The sequence below is a fragment of the Temnothorax nylanderi genome, unplaced genomic scaffold, assembly GCF_030848795.1.
Source record: "Temnothorax nylanderi isolate EJ_2023f unplaced genomic scaffold, tnyl_v1.0 TNYL_tig0135_pilon, whole genome shotgun sequence".
Taxonomy (NCBI): domain Eukaryota; kingdom Metazoa; phylum Arthropoda; class Insecta; order Hymenoptera; family Formicidae; genus Temnothorax; species Temnothorax nylanderi.
Window position 1 is genome coordinate 479,984 of NW_027249197.1, and position 14,610 is coordinate 494,593.

The following is a 14,610-nucleotide window of genomic DNA, read 5'->3' on the forward strand; positions in this document are numbered from 1 at the left end:
AAAATACAAATTGTTTGAAAATTTAAAATTCAGATATAATAAAGTATTCTTTAAAAGAAATTTTTTATTGTTATTTAAAGAATATTTATCTAGATCGAAAAATAGGCAAAATAGTTGTTACATATTTATCCACCATGATTATACATTAGCATTAGCACAAATGCTCAGCTTCTACTTAATTCTACACACTGTCGTTCTTTATTAATGTACATAAATTATAATTAATAGAAAAATGAAAATTAAATACAACCCTCCTAATTTTTTCACAATATAATTAGTTAAGTCCGAAATTTATACACGAAAATTTCTAATGCATTCTTGTGTTAATTAATCCAGTCGAATTACTTCTGTTTTTGAAAATTTATCCCAAGACTTTTTTAAACATTTGCGATATATCAATCCTTAAAAATCCGGAAATTCTCTAGAATATACAGCAGAGATAAACACACTTACGTCTAATTAACTGACGTAATATAAACATTAAAAAATAATTATAATGTAATCAGCATATAAACATGTGAGAAAATTCCATGTGTAAGTCATATCTTAACAACTTATATTAGCAACAATGTGAGTTTGTATAAGTGATTTATCATTATCTTTTGTACATGTACTTCATGTTTATGTGATCTATGATCTCGCAACTTTAATCTATGCATTTTACATATTAGAGATAGTATAAATACGATGCTGTTAAGCTCCAGTTCGTTATTGTACAAGTACGTTTGAACAGAGGGGAATAATTTTATTTATTCATTTAAGATGGAGAAGTTTATATTCTATATTTGCACTTTTGCGCTAATTGTGAGTATCTTTGTGACATAAAAATTAAATATTAATGAAAGAACAAAGATTTTTTAGAAATACAATAAATATTTCTTTACAAATTAATTATAAATAAGTTATAAATATTAAGTTATATCATTGTGTGTTGTTGTACATATATATAATTAATATGTGATAATATCTAAATGTGTTTATGTATTACGTATAAAAAGGAAACTTATAATTAACATAATAAACATTAAAATAAGAAGCAAAATTACATATATATAGATTTTTTTTTTAGTCTTTTACTGTTGGAACAAAATTTTGATCCTCCACCGAACATTACAATTATACTTGCTTAACTGAAAATAATGTCTCTGATGGTAAGTCTACACATATACATAGATTTTTATTCGATTTGCATGTCTTTTTAATTACTCAAGAACCAGGGATTTTATGTTTAATTTTGAGTCAGTTACTTTTTAACAAAAGTGTCTTATTTCCATAAAAAAGGATTTATTTAAAACTACTAATAAAGACTACTATTGATGACTACCAATATCAAAATTGAATAAGTTTTTGTATTTCAAAATTTTAAGTATAAATGTACAACTATTTTAATTATTTTCCAAAAAGTATTAGAATTTTGAAACACATAATCGCAAAGCTGATTACCTCTGAAATAATTAAAATCATGTAAAAGAAAATATATGATATAATATTTTAGATATGTAGAATCCGACTGAAACAATCTCTTTTATTGTAATTTCGGCTGAAACCGAAAACCGAAATTTTCATGGGAGTTTTAGAATACCTACATGTATGCACGTACATATACAATATTCCTATTTTGAAATTCATTTTCTAGATGACATGCTTACCGTACAAGATGTAATACATGACAGACACAAAGAATCCGAAAATCAAGAGAAAATAAAAAAAAATGGTTGCGTCCTGCAATGTATATTAGAAAAATTTGGAATAGTAAGTAATATTTTTTGTTATCTTTGTAAAAGGATGTTCGAGCTATGAACTAATAAGATAATAAAACATTATTTGGGACACAAGAATGTAATCTTGTTATAATTGTTATTATACAATGATATTATATTATAATTTTATTAATATTTTATGTTTTTCTTGTGAATGTCAGATGGAAGGATCGGAATATGACGTAGAGAAAATGCGTAGCGAGACAATCAAAGGAGATATTGATGAATCAACAAAATTAAAATTGCTTGAAGGTCTGAATAACTGCATAAATGAAAGTAAGTTAGAATCACATTATATACGAGTTCTCCAATTATTAATAAACATAAGATTATTGATTTTGTTTATTAAAACTTTTTAGTGTGTTAATTTCTTCAATAAATTATTAAATAAGTCATCTTAATGCTATCAATTTATCTAAATCTAACAATTTAAACATTATAATCAGAAAAAAGGTGTAACATAAGTACTTTATTCTTTTTATTATTTTTTAATTAATTTTCTTTTCTATTCTAGCAAAGGATCTTACAGAAAAATGCGAAAAAAGCTTCGATCTTGTAGTATGTGGCCTAAAATCTAAAGAGAAAATTTACGCTTCTCGTTCTGAAAACCAGGAAGAACATGAGCATAAATCCGAAAAATAATATCTAAATGTAATTAAAACAGCTAATATACAATTCCTTTTCTGAAAAAGGCATGTAAGAGATTTAATTGTTGCCACTTTTCCGCGGTGGCGATTGGTTCTCTCACTTCGCTTACTTCGTGAGCATCTGTCGTCGTATATTTTGATAGTTTTGTGTATCAAGGAGTTATAACATAGTGTAATGTAATAGTAATAATATAATATTAAAGCTAAATAGCGCGCGCGTAGCGCGTTTATAATGTCTAATAATATATGAAAATCAGCTATGTATAGCTATATGTATAGCATTTCTAATTAAGAGATATATTTATACTATGTTCTTTCGTTTTGGTGTATTTATACGAAAACTAAATTTTGGTTTAAATGATATACCTACTTATACTCTCTATTAAAGAATCAGAATTATTGATCTCTTTAAACTTATAATATTGTATAAATAAATAGACGATTGTGTAAGTGAATTTTTATAGATTGCATTTCTTTTTATTTACGTAGCCTTTCGTAAATCGTAAGAAGCAGAAACAGAATAACCTGAATAAATACAAATAAATGCAAAAATTAAATATTATTCGTACAATTATTAATGCACATTTATAATACACACAGAATATAATAAAGGTGCTTCTCACTGTTTTTTTCGATTATCGCGGTATTATTGGATTTTATGAATTCTTGCCACAAGCTAGGGGAGATCGGGAGAATTGGCATTAGTTAAGAAAAAAATATAATAAATATATTATAATCACCAAATAATTATTTGAGCTTTTAGTAATTAAATTTGAAAAACATTAAGCTTTAATTTGATATAACATAAGTATTTGAGGGTCGGCAGGAGACCCAGGCAAACTCAGGTGCACTCAGGTGCACTTTATGCACTAAGTGCACGTTAAACTGCACTTTAACTCCGTATTTTATTTATTATAAAAAATTTTAAGAGCAAAAATGTCAAGGGAACGGGATTGGAAAAATTAGCGGGGAAAGAAGACCCTGTTGAGCTTGACTCTAGTCTGGCTACGAATTACGAATTACGGATTCGTAATAACCAGATTCTTGAGATCCGTAATTGCGACTTGGAGGTATTCCGAAACTGCTGTCTATCGGTAAAAGCTCTCTGACCAAACAGTCCTCTACTGCCCGTAGGAGGTAGTTGCTGTTGTTGCTGATGACTATTTTGTTATCTCCGCCGCCAGAACTCGATGCTTCGGGATAAACGTTAGTGGCGGCTATCACGGTATTCAAACTTCCCCCACCGCTAGCTGCGCGTGAAGTGGGAATTGCGTTCGCAATACAGAGCTGCGTTCGAAAACTTTACTCGAGTGCACATCGCGTCGTTCTATCTTTGTTACGTACTAAAAATTGAACAAGAACAGAACAACACTGGTGTGCACCCGAGTGAAGTTTTCGAACGCAGCCCTGCGTGGCGGCTGTTCAAAGTTCAGGTTGGCCATAGCCCGGTGGCATTACTATTTAAAAAATTCGAAGTATAGGTTCCAATGGAAAATCCGCACGAATAAACCGGGCTAACTAAGAACCACCCACACAGCACATGATATCATTCGTATATACTGCGTATATACTGAATATACTGAGTATATACTGAGTATATTCTGTATATACGCAGTATATACGAGTGATATCCATGTGCTGTATGGGCAGCGCGGTAAATGATGCACGAAAGTGCATTTATGAATTCATAAAGATCAGCTGTGCTATCTGGGTAGTCAAGTTTGAAATTTACGAGATTTTGATAAAAGAATACGTGCAAATTTTTGTTTTCTTTGGTTGATGAAATTGCCTGATTAAAGTTTGATTTGTTTTGATCAGTTGATCCATCTTTTCTTGATATCTGTTTATATTTGCAGTCGTTTTTTATTTTTAGTTTGGATTTATTAACAGTCGATTATATAAGTAGATTACTTTGTGTGCTCTGCTTTTTGCTACTTTTATTATGTCCGATTAGTTTAAAGAGTAACGTATCACGGGTATACAGCTGTATACATCGAAAGAAAGGCTCAGTCGTCTCAATAGAAGCCACCAATTGAGTTAAAACCGTAAGAAGCAATGTTAGATCAAATGTTAAGGAGTTTCTCAATGTACTTTCCGATTATCGCGGAATTGTATTTTACGAATTCTTGCCATAAGGTATTACGGTCAACAAAGTATACTATTTGGATGTCATACGTCTTTTGCGAAGCAATTCGTAAGAAAATGGCCTGATTTATGGAGAGACGCGATTCGTGGAAATAGCACCCTGACAATGTACCAGCGCACACTTCATTTCTAGTTCAAGGGTTTTTGCAAATGACACTATATGATCCACCATATTCGCCAGATTTGGCCGCCTGTGACTTTTTTTCTATAATGATCGCAAAACGTTGTTCTTTCAAGGATAAAAAAATCACGAAGAACAACGTTTTGCGATCATTAAAGACATAAAGCAAAAATTGACGAACAAACTTATAAATTATATTAAGGCCATATCAAAAACTGCTTTCATAAATGTTTCGAAGATTGGAAAGAGTATTTGCATAAATGTTTTATCTAATGGGGATTACTTTCAAGACGACAATATTAATATCGATGAATAAAAACAGATTTTAAAAAAATTGCAGGTATCTTTTAATTAAACCTCGTATACACGAAAACTTCTAATGCATTCTTGTGTTATTATAATTAATTCATTTAAATATTTATGTTTTTGTAAATTCATCCCAAGACTATTCTTCTGCAAACATTTGCGATATATCAATCATTAGAAATCTGGAAATTATCTGGAATATACAGCAGAGATAAACACATACGTCTGATTAACTGACGTAATATAAACATTAAAAATAATTATAATGTAATCAGCATATAAACATACTTATACATGTGAGAAAATTGCATGTGTAAGTCATATCTTAACAACTTATATTAGCAACAATGTGAGTTTGTATGAGTGATTTATCATTATCTTTTATACATTATACTTCATGTTTATGTGATCTATGATCTCGCAACTTTAATCTATGCATTTTACATATTAGAGATAGTATAAATATGATGCTGTTAAGCTCCAGTTTGTTATTGTACAAGTACGTTTAAACATAGCGGTATAATTTTATTCATTCATTTAAGATGGAGAAGCTTATATTCTATATTTGCAATTTTGCGCTAATTGTGAGTATCTTTGTGACGTAAAAATTAAATATTAATGGAAGAACAAAGATTTTTTAGAAATACAATAAAAATATCTTTACAAATTAATTATAAATAAGTTATAAATATTAAGTTATATCATTGTGTGTTGTTGTACATATATATAATTAATATGTGATAATATCTAAATGTGTTTATGTATTACGTATAAAAAGGAAACTTATAATTAACATAATAAACATTAAAATAAGAAACAAAATTACATATATATATATTTTTTAGTCTTTTACTGTTGGCACAAAATTGGGATCCTCCACCGAACATTACAATACTTGCTTAACTGAAAATAATGTTTCTGATGGTAAGTCTACACATATACATAGATTTTTATTCGATTTGCATGTCTTTTTAATTACTCCAGAACCAGGGATTTTATGTTTAATTTTGAGTCAGTTACTTTTTAACAAAAGTGTCTTATTTCCGTAAAAAAGGATTTATTTAAAACTACTAATGAAGACTATTATTGATGACTACCAATATCAAAATTGAATAAGTTTTTGTATTTCAAAATTTTAAGTATAAATGTACAACTATTTTAATTATTTTCCAAAAAGTATTAGAATTTTGAAACACATAATCGCAAAACTGATTACCTCTGAAATAATTAAAATCATGTAAAAGAAAATATATGATATAATATTTTAGATATGTAGAATCCGACTGAAACAATCTCTTTTATTGTAATTTCGGCTGAAACCGAAAACCGAAATTTTCATGGGAGTTTTAGAATACCTACGTATATGCGCGCACATATACAATATTCCTATTTTGAAATTCATTTTCTAGATGACATGCTTACCGTACAAGATGTAATCTCAACAAAAAGTTATGTTTATAAACTTACGAATAAGAATAAAGAAAAATTAATTTATTTTAAATATATTAAATTATATGTTATGATATAAATTGTTGTAGCGTCTTCAATATTGCGCATGCTGCAGCATGTGCTTACCGATGATGTGTTTTGGTATGGTGTCAAGTCACATTTAAAGGCGTAGTAAGTAATAATAGAAATATTAATCGACTCTACTGGCCATTATAATCGCCAAGACAATACGACCACAATTTGGTTCGATTATTATCGTCAAGACGCTCTTTTAACCAATATAAGCTGCTCTAATCTTTGATACTTATATATAAGCATCTCATTTAAATAATTAAATTTATTGCGAAAAATATTACCTCAGCCAGGGTTCGAACCTGGAACCTCCCTCATTCCGTGATGGGTGACGACACCAGATTCGAACTCTGGCTGAGGTAATATATATCTTTCGCAATAAATTTAATTATTTAAATGAGATGCTTATATATAAGTATCAAAGATTAGAGCAGCTTATATTGGTTAAAAGAGCGTCTTGACGATAATCGAACCAAATTGTGGTCGTATTGTCTTGGCGATTATAATGGCCAGTAGAGTCGATTAATATTTCTATTGTTGATAATAATAATCACTTTGTACTTTGTAAATTATTAAAATTACTTTTTATACAATATATTGTTTCAAAATAATTTTTAAGCGAGATGAAACTGATAGATTCTATACATAAGATAATTATTTTAAAAATCTTTTATTTTATAATAAAAAAGATATCGGATCTCACGTCACTTTACTACTTTAACTGGTATAAAATCCAGTTATCAATCACTACATATGAATAAGCTATAACCAGATTAGGCTAAAGTCAATGCATAAAAAAAGGTAATAATAATTAATAACTGGAAGCATGTCTTTTATATAAAAAAGCGAGATTAATAACTTATATAAAATGTTACGTGATATGTATACATATATGTATCGCTCCTTTGCACTAACTTATATAAAGTTTAATCTTGGATAAATATTTAATAGGATATAATAGGAAAGAGGTAGATGAGAAAAGGAATAATACAATATTACACTTTTATAATACAATATTTGTAATAAATATTTTTCAGTATTATGATTACAATATTGTTTACTTTAATTATTTTTTATTTTATTATATTTTTTCATTTTTCTTATTGCATGTATGAAACAATATAAATATTTTATTCTTTCTATTTGTTGATCCCGAGATATGAATATCATGAGTAAACTTAAATAAGAGCATTAAATTAAAAAGATTTTAATTTTTAAATCTTTATTTGTATTCGACTTTACTTTCTTTATTTTTTATATTTGTTAAAAAAATTATGTTATGTACATATATATATAATTAAAAATTATATTATTTGATTCTAAATATTAACCAAATAACATTATTAATTAATATAATTATTAATAAATAATATTTGATCCTCATGGTATTCACAATTTTCCGAAAAATTCTGTCTTTATACACAGTGTATGCATACGAGTACATTCTCGTATACATCCTAAATTAATCAATAAATATAATAATAAAAAGACATCCAAGATTAAACTTATCCTAATCTGTTTTAACTGATTCATTTTAAGGCAACAGATGTATGGAATGCTATAAACTTATGTTATCATCAAATTGCATACGTTTATCTAGATATGTGGTATACATTTAAGGTATACATTTATGTGGAATACATTTTTCGTGGTATATATTTCATAGGTTGCCACACATCCCCGTTACCTCAAAAAATATGTTAATTCATTACTCACCGACCCCGATGCGCAACAGCGGAATTACATCTGCCACGTAGCTACGTTGTATCTGTAATATACAAACATAAAATTCATATTAAAATGGTGTTCAAAAAACCTAATGTTTTGAAACATAATTCCTATGTGGATCAAACTTTTTATTATTCAATTAGATATTAATTTAAATAAGGAAACATTTTACGAAAAGGATCTTTACAAGGATAAATTTCTACAATATTAAATTACTTCTTTTCTTCTAATTATTATTTCTAAATCACGGGGAAATAAAACAACTCGAGAATAAACAGGAAAAATTTACTTTTACACGAAATAAAAAATAATATTTACCGCAAAGTTGTTCCGCTGGCGCCCGATGCCTCTCCCAGGCCTCCTCCTCCTCTCAGGCTGCTCGGGATGTCACTCGTGTTCCCTCGATGCAAAGATGATGCTCCTTCCAGCGCGGATATTTTCTGTAACATAAAAATAATCGAATCGATTAAATACGTGTCACGCGCATCGAACATCTTATTCGTTATTCAGATTAATATTATATTTTAAATTACTTCTTCGAAAAAGGTTTCTACGTTAGAATCAACTTGAATCAAATTTTTCAAAATATCTTTTTTTACTAATTTAAATTCCGAAACACGGTTTAATGTAGGAACTGAATAAGCACAAAGAGGGATTCTATAATATCTTTAAAAAAAATGAAAAGTAACACTTACCAGAAGTGTTGGTACGCCGATGCCCGATGCCTATCCTAGGCCTCCTCCTCCTCTCAGGCTGCTCGGGATGTCAGCTTCGCAGGATTCCCTCGCTGCTCCGATGTCACCTTCTACGTCGTTATTTTCTGAAATATTCAAATGAACGATTCGATTAAGTAAAGACAGAAGAGATAGAACATTTTTGGACATAAGTAACATAGTACGTAAAAATCAATTACACTCACCACTTTCTTTCCTGCTGTTCCGGCCGCAAAATCCACCTCCACCTCCGGGTCAGATAGGAGTCTCGAGCCACATTGAGACTCGTGGCAATGCAGTGTGACTTCATCCATTAAGCAAGAAAAATCAAGAAGCCATTTCGGCTATATTGCATTAATTTTACGACGTTGTTGCAATATAGTCGAAATGTTTCTTGACCTTTCTCGCTTAATGGGAATGTAATTACTGAAAATAATTAAAAATTATTCCCTACCTACGTTTTAACTATGTCCCTACCTACGCTTATTTCTCCACACTTCCCTACGCTAAAACTCACCGACACCAATGCGCAGCAGCGGAGCTGTATCTGCAACGTCGCTACGATGATTCTGTAACAATCAAACATATAATCCAGATTAGAGCAGGGAAGAAAAGAGACAGTTTGTATTTCGAAAAATAATTACCGAAGGTAAAACACGGAATTCTATATTTCTTTTAATTAAATAAATTTAATAAAAAAACACGTTTAATTTCTTGAAAGTATAATCTATTTACTGAACACAAGAATTCAAAATAGAATTTAAAAAATTAAACTTTTTTTTAATTTCTACTCTCTGACTATCTTTACTATTCGATTGAAAAACCGATTGGTTAAACTTTCCGCGAAAGACACAAAATGTATAAACCAATTATATTTACCGCATGTTGTTCCGCCGGCGCCTGATGCCTCTTCCAGGCCTCCACCTCCTCTCAGGCTGCTCGGGATGTCACTCGTGTTCCCTCGATGCAAAGATGATGCTCCTTCCAGCGCGGATATTTTCTGTAACATAAAAATAATCGAATCGATTAAATACGTGTCACGCGCATCGAACATCTTATTCGTTATTCAGATTAATATTATATTTTAAATTACTTCTTCGAAAAAGGTTTCTACGTTAGAATCAACTTGAATCAAATTTTTCAAAATATCTTTTTTTACTAATTTAAATTCCGAAACACGGTTTAATGTAGGAACTGAATAAGCACAAAGAGGGATTCTATAATATCTTTAAAAAAAATGAAAAGTAACACTTACCAGAAGTGTTGGTACGCCGATGCCCGATGCCTATCCTAGGCCTCCTCCTCCTCTCAGGCTGCTCGGGATGTCAGCTTCGCAGGATTCCCTCGCTGCTCCGATGTCATCTTCTGCGTCGTTATTTTCTGAAACATTCAAATGAAGGATTCGATTAAGTAAAGACAGAAGAGATAGAAAATTTTATGACATAAGTGACATAGTACGTGAAAATGAATTACACTCACCACTTTCTTTTAAGCGCTTCAGGCCACAAAATCCACTTCCATCTCCGGGTCAGCTAGGAGTCTCGAGCCACATTGAGACTCGTGGCAATGCAGTGTGATTTCATTGCCATTAAGCAAGAAAAATCAAGAAACCATTTCGGCTATATTGCATTAATTTTACGACGTTGTTGCAATATAGTCGAAATGTTTCTTGACCTTTCTCGCTTAATGGGAATGTAATTACTGAAAATAATTAAAAATTATTCCCTACCTACGTTTTAACTAAGTCCCTACCTACGCTTATTTCTCCACACTTCCCTACGCTAAAACTCACCGACACCGATGCGCAGCAGCGGAGCTGTATCTGCAACGTCGCTACGATGATTCTGTAACAATCAAACATATAATCCAGATTAGAGCAGGGAAGAAAAGAGACAGTCTGTATTTAAAAAATAATTACCGAACGTAAAACACGGAATTCTATATTTTATTTCGTTAAATCAATTTAATAAAAATATAACGTTTAATTTCTTGAAAGTATACTCTATTTATTGAACACAAGAATTCAAAATAGAATTTAAAAAATTAAACTCTTTTTTAATTTCTACTCTCTGACTATCTTTACTATTCGATTGAAAAACCGATTGGTTAAACTTTCCGCGAAAGACACAATATGTATAAACCAATTATATTTACCGCATGTTGTTCCGCCGGCGCCTGATGCCTCTTCCAGGCCTCCACCTCCTCTCAGGCTGCTCGGGATGTCACTCGTGGTTCCTCGATGCGAAGATGATGCTCCTTCCAGCGCGGATATTTTCTGTAACATAAAAATAATCGAATCGATTAAATACGTGTCACGCGCATCGAACATCTTATTCGTTATTCAGATTAATATTATATTTTAAATTACACCTTCGAAAAAGGTTTCTACGTTAGAATCAACTTGAATCAAATTTTTCAAAATATTTCTTTTTACTAATTTATATTTTAAAACATGGTTTAATGTAGGAACTGAATAAGCACAAAGAGGGATTCTATAATATCTTAAAAAAAAATAAAAAGTAACACTTACCAGAAGTGTTGGTACGCTGATGCCCGATGCCTATCCTAGGCCTCCTCCTCCTCTCAGGCTGCTCGGGATGTCACTCGTGGTTCCTCGATGCGAAGATGATGCTCCTTCCAGCGCGGATATTTTCTGTAACATAAAAATAATCGAATCGATTAAATACGTGTCACGCGCATCGAACATCTTATTCGTTATTCAGATTAATATTATATTTTAAATTACACCTTCGAAAAAGGTTTCTACGTTAGAATCAACTTGAATCAAATTTTTCAAAATATTTCTTTTTACTAATTTATATTTTAAAACATGGTTTAATGTAGGAACTGAATAAGCACAAAGAGGGATTCTATAATATCTTAAAAAAAAATAAAAAGTAACACTTACCAGAAGTGTTGGTACGCTGATGCCCGATGCCTATCCTAGGCCTCCTCCTCCTCTCAGGCTGCTTGGGATGTCAGCTTCGCAGGATTCCCTCGCTGCTCCGATGTCATCTTCTGCGTCGTTATTTTCTGAAACATTCAAATGAACGATTCGATTAAAGCGTTCGGGGAGACGCTATCAGCGCTGACAACGTCATTCTATCTCTGTTACTTACTGAAAGTTGAACAAAGACAGAGCACGCTTATAGCGCTAAAAGCGCGCTCCCCGTAAGTAACTTTGTAAGCGTGGTGTCGTTCCGCAGACAACGCGACGCGATAAGTTTGTAGCCTAACTAACTTTCGAAGCCGGGGGTGTCGCTAAGCAGACAATAACGCGACGCGATAAGTTTGTAGCCTAACTAACTTTCGAAGCCCGTGGGTGTCGCTAAGCAGACACGATGCGACGCGACGCGATTACTTAATATTAGCCTAACTAGCCCGTGGGTGTCGCTAAGCAGACACGATGCGACGCGACGCGATTACTTAATATTAGCCTAACTAGCCCGTGGGTGTCGCTAAGCAGACACGATGCGACGCGACGCGATTACTTAATATTAGCCTAACTAGCCCGTGGGTGTCGCTAAGCAGACACGATGCGACGCGACGCGATTACTTAATATTAGCCTAACTAGCCCGTGGGTGTCGCTAAGCAGACACGATGCGACGCGACGCGATTACTTAATATTAGCCTAACTAGCCCGTGGGTGTCGCTAAGCAGACACGATGCGACGCGACGCGATTACTTAATATTAGCCTAACTAGCCCGTGGGTGTCGCTAAGCAGACACGATGCGACGCGACGCGATTACTTAATATTAGCCTAACTAGCCCGTGGGTGTCGCTAAGCAGACACGATGCGACGCGACGCGATTACTTAATATTAGCCTAACTAGCCCGTGGGTGTCGCTAAGCAGACACGATGCGACGCGACGCGATTACTTAATATTAGCCTAACTAGCCCGTGGGTGTCGCTAAGCAGACACGATGCGACGCGACGCGATTACTTAATATTAGCCTAACTAGCCCGTGGGTGTCGCTAAGCAGACACGATGCGACGCGACGCGATTACTTAATATTAGCCTAACTAGCCCGTGGGTGTCGCTAAGCAGACACGATGCGACGCGACGCGATTACTTAATATTAGCCTAACTAGCCCGTGGGTGTCGCTAAGCAGACACGATGCGACGCGACGCGATTACTTAATATTAGCCTAACTAGCCCGTGGGTGTCGCTAAGCAGACACGATGCGACGCGACGCGATTACTTAATATTAGCCTAACTAGCCCGTGGGTGTCGCTAAGCAGACACGATGCGACGCGACGCGATTACTTAATATTAGCCTAACTAGCCCGTGGGTGTCGCTAAGCAGACACGATGCGACGCGACGCGATTACTTAATATTAGCCTAACTAGCCCGTGGGTGTCGCTAAGCAGACACGATGCGACGCGACGCGATTACTTAATATTAGCCTAACTAGCCCGTGGGTGTCGCTAAGCAGACACGATGCGACGCGACGCGATTACTTAATATTAGCCTAACTAGCCCGTGGGTGTCGCTAAGCAGACACGATGCGACGCGACGCGATTACTTAATATTAGCCTAACTAGCCCGTGGGTGTCGCTAAGCAGACACGATGCGACGCGACGCGATTACTTAATATTAGCCTAACTAGCCCGTGGGTGTCGCTAAGCAGACACGATGCGACGCGACGCGATTACTTAATATTAGCCTAACTAGCCCGTGGGTGTCGCTAAGCAGACACGATGCGACGCGACGCGATTACTTAATATTAGCCTAACTAGCCCGTGGGTGTCGCTAAGCAGACACGATGCGACGCGACGCGATTACTTAATATTAGCCTAACTAGCCCGTGGGTGTCGCTAAGCAGACACGATGCGACGCGACGCGATTACTTAATATTAGCCTAACTAGCCCGTGGGTGTCGCTAAGCAGACACGATGCGACGCGACGCGATTACTTAATATTAGCCTAACTAGCCCGTGGGTGTCGCTAAGCAGACACGATGCGACGCGACGCGATTACTTAATATTAGCCTAACTAGCCCGTGGGTGTCGCTAAGCAGACACGATGCGACGCGACGCGATTACTTAATATTAGCCTAACTAGCCCGTGGGTGTCGCTAAGCAGACACGATGCGACGCGACGCGATTACTTAATATTAGCCTAACTAGCCCGTGGGTGTCGCTAAGCAGACACGATGCGACGCGACGCGATTACTTAATATTAGCCTAACTAGCCCGTGGGTGTCGCTAAGCAGACACGATGCGACGCGACGCGATTACTTAATATTAGCCTAACTAGCCCGTGGGTGTCGCTAAAGCCCGTATCAGACTATGGATTGGGATTGAGATTGGATTGAAATTTAATCAATCAGAACAGAGAAAACTAATCTCAAGTTTAGTAAACTTTGCTCTGATTGGTCAAATTTCAATCCAATCTCAATCCCAATCCGTAGTCTGATACGGGCATAAGCAGACACGACGCGACGCGATTACTTACACGCCTAACTTTCTAAGCGTGGGGTGTCGCTACGCAGACAACGCGACGGGAGCGCCGGACCCCATTGTACCCTTCACTCCCAGCGAACTGGGAGGAGGGTACGGTGTGCTCTTAGACCCTGTACCTCCCCACCGGGCCCTCCCTTCGGTAAAGCCGAAGGTACTGCCCCAGTGGATCGTTGATACAGGGAGCCCTCTCACCACGGG

The 14,610-nt window shown here is 34.5% G+C and overlaps 2 protein-coding genes and 1 long non-coding RNA gene across 9 annotated transcripts; 2 read left to right on the forward strand and 1 right to left on the reverse strand.

Annotated features, from left to right (window-relative positions):
* The first annotated feature begins 92 nt into the window (after positions 1 to 92).
* On the forward strand, positions 93 to 2,862 carry LOC139776996 (pheromone-binding protein Gp-9-like). The gene is made up of 5 exons (XM_071714127.1): positions 93 to 804; positions 1,070 to 1,151; positions 1,637 to 1,752; positions 1,922 to 2,036; positions 2,275 to 2,862. Exons 3-5 carry the CDS (start codon positions 1,642 to 1,644, stop codon positions 2,400 to 2,402), a joined length of 354 nt encoding a protein of 117 aa, XP_071570228.1. The 5' UTR covers positions 93 to 804; positions 1,070 to 1,151; positions 1,637 to 1,641; the 3' UTR covers positions 2,403 to 2,862.
* Positions 2,863 to 5,428: 2,566 nt separating this feature from the next.
* LOC139776995 (pheromone-binding protein Gp-9-like) lies at positions 5,429 to 8,443 on the forward strand. 3 transcript variants are annotated; one of them, XR_011719238.1, is made up of 5 exons: positions 5,429 to 5,563; positions 5,825 to 5,903; positions 6,248 to 6,427; positions 6,518 to 6,599; positions 8,167 to 8,443. XR_011719238.1 is itself a non-coding variant. In XM_071714126.1 (5 exons), coding segments are annotated over exons 1-5 (243 nt in total). In that variant the 5' UTR covers positions 5,429 to 5,521; the 3' UTR covers positions 8,168 to 8,443. The 3 variants fall into 3 exon arrangements, 1 of the variants encoding a protein (XP_071570227.1); XM_071714126.1 differs by having other exon boundaries at positions 6,389 to 6,427; XR_011719237.1 differs by lacking the exon at positions 6,248 to 6,427.
* LOC139776997 (uncharacterized) lies at positions 8,144 to 12,323 on the reverse strand. Of its 5 annotated transcripts, none has more exons than XR_011719241.1 (10): positions 11,850 to 12,323; positions 11,472 to 11,594; positions 11,096 to 11,216; positions 10,421 to 10,785; positions 10,197 to 10,321; positions 9,821 to 9,941; positions 9,148 to 9,510; positions 8,924 to 9,048; positions 8,547 to 8,668; positions 8,144 to 8,268 (listed from the first exon to the last, which is right to left on the reverse strand). It is a non-coding gene; the product is annotated as an uncharacterized lncRNA (long non-coding RNA). The 5 variants fall into 5 exon arrangements; XR_011719243.1 differs by lacking the exon at positions 11,850 to 12,323 and having other exon boundaries at positions 10,421 to 10,666; positions 10,734 to 10,785; positions 11,472 to 11,802; XR_011719242.1 differs by lacking the exon at positions 11,850 to 12,323 and having other exon boundaries at positions 9,148 to 9,367; positions 9,459 to 9,510; positions 11,472 to 11,802.
* Positions 12,324 to 14,610: the final 2,287 nt, after the last annotated feature.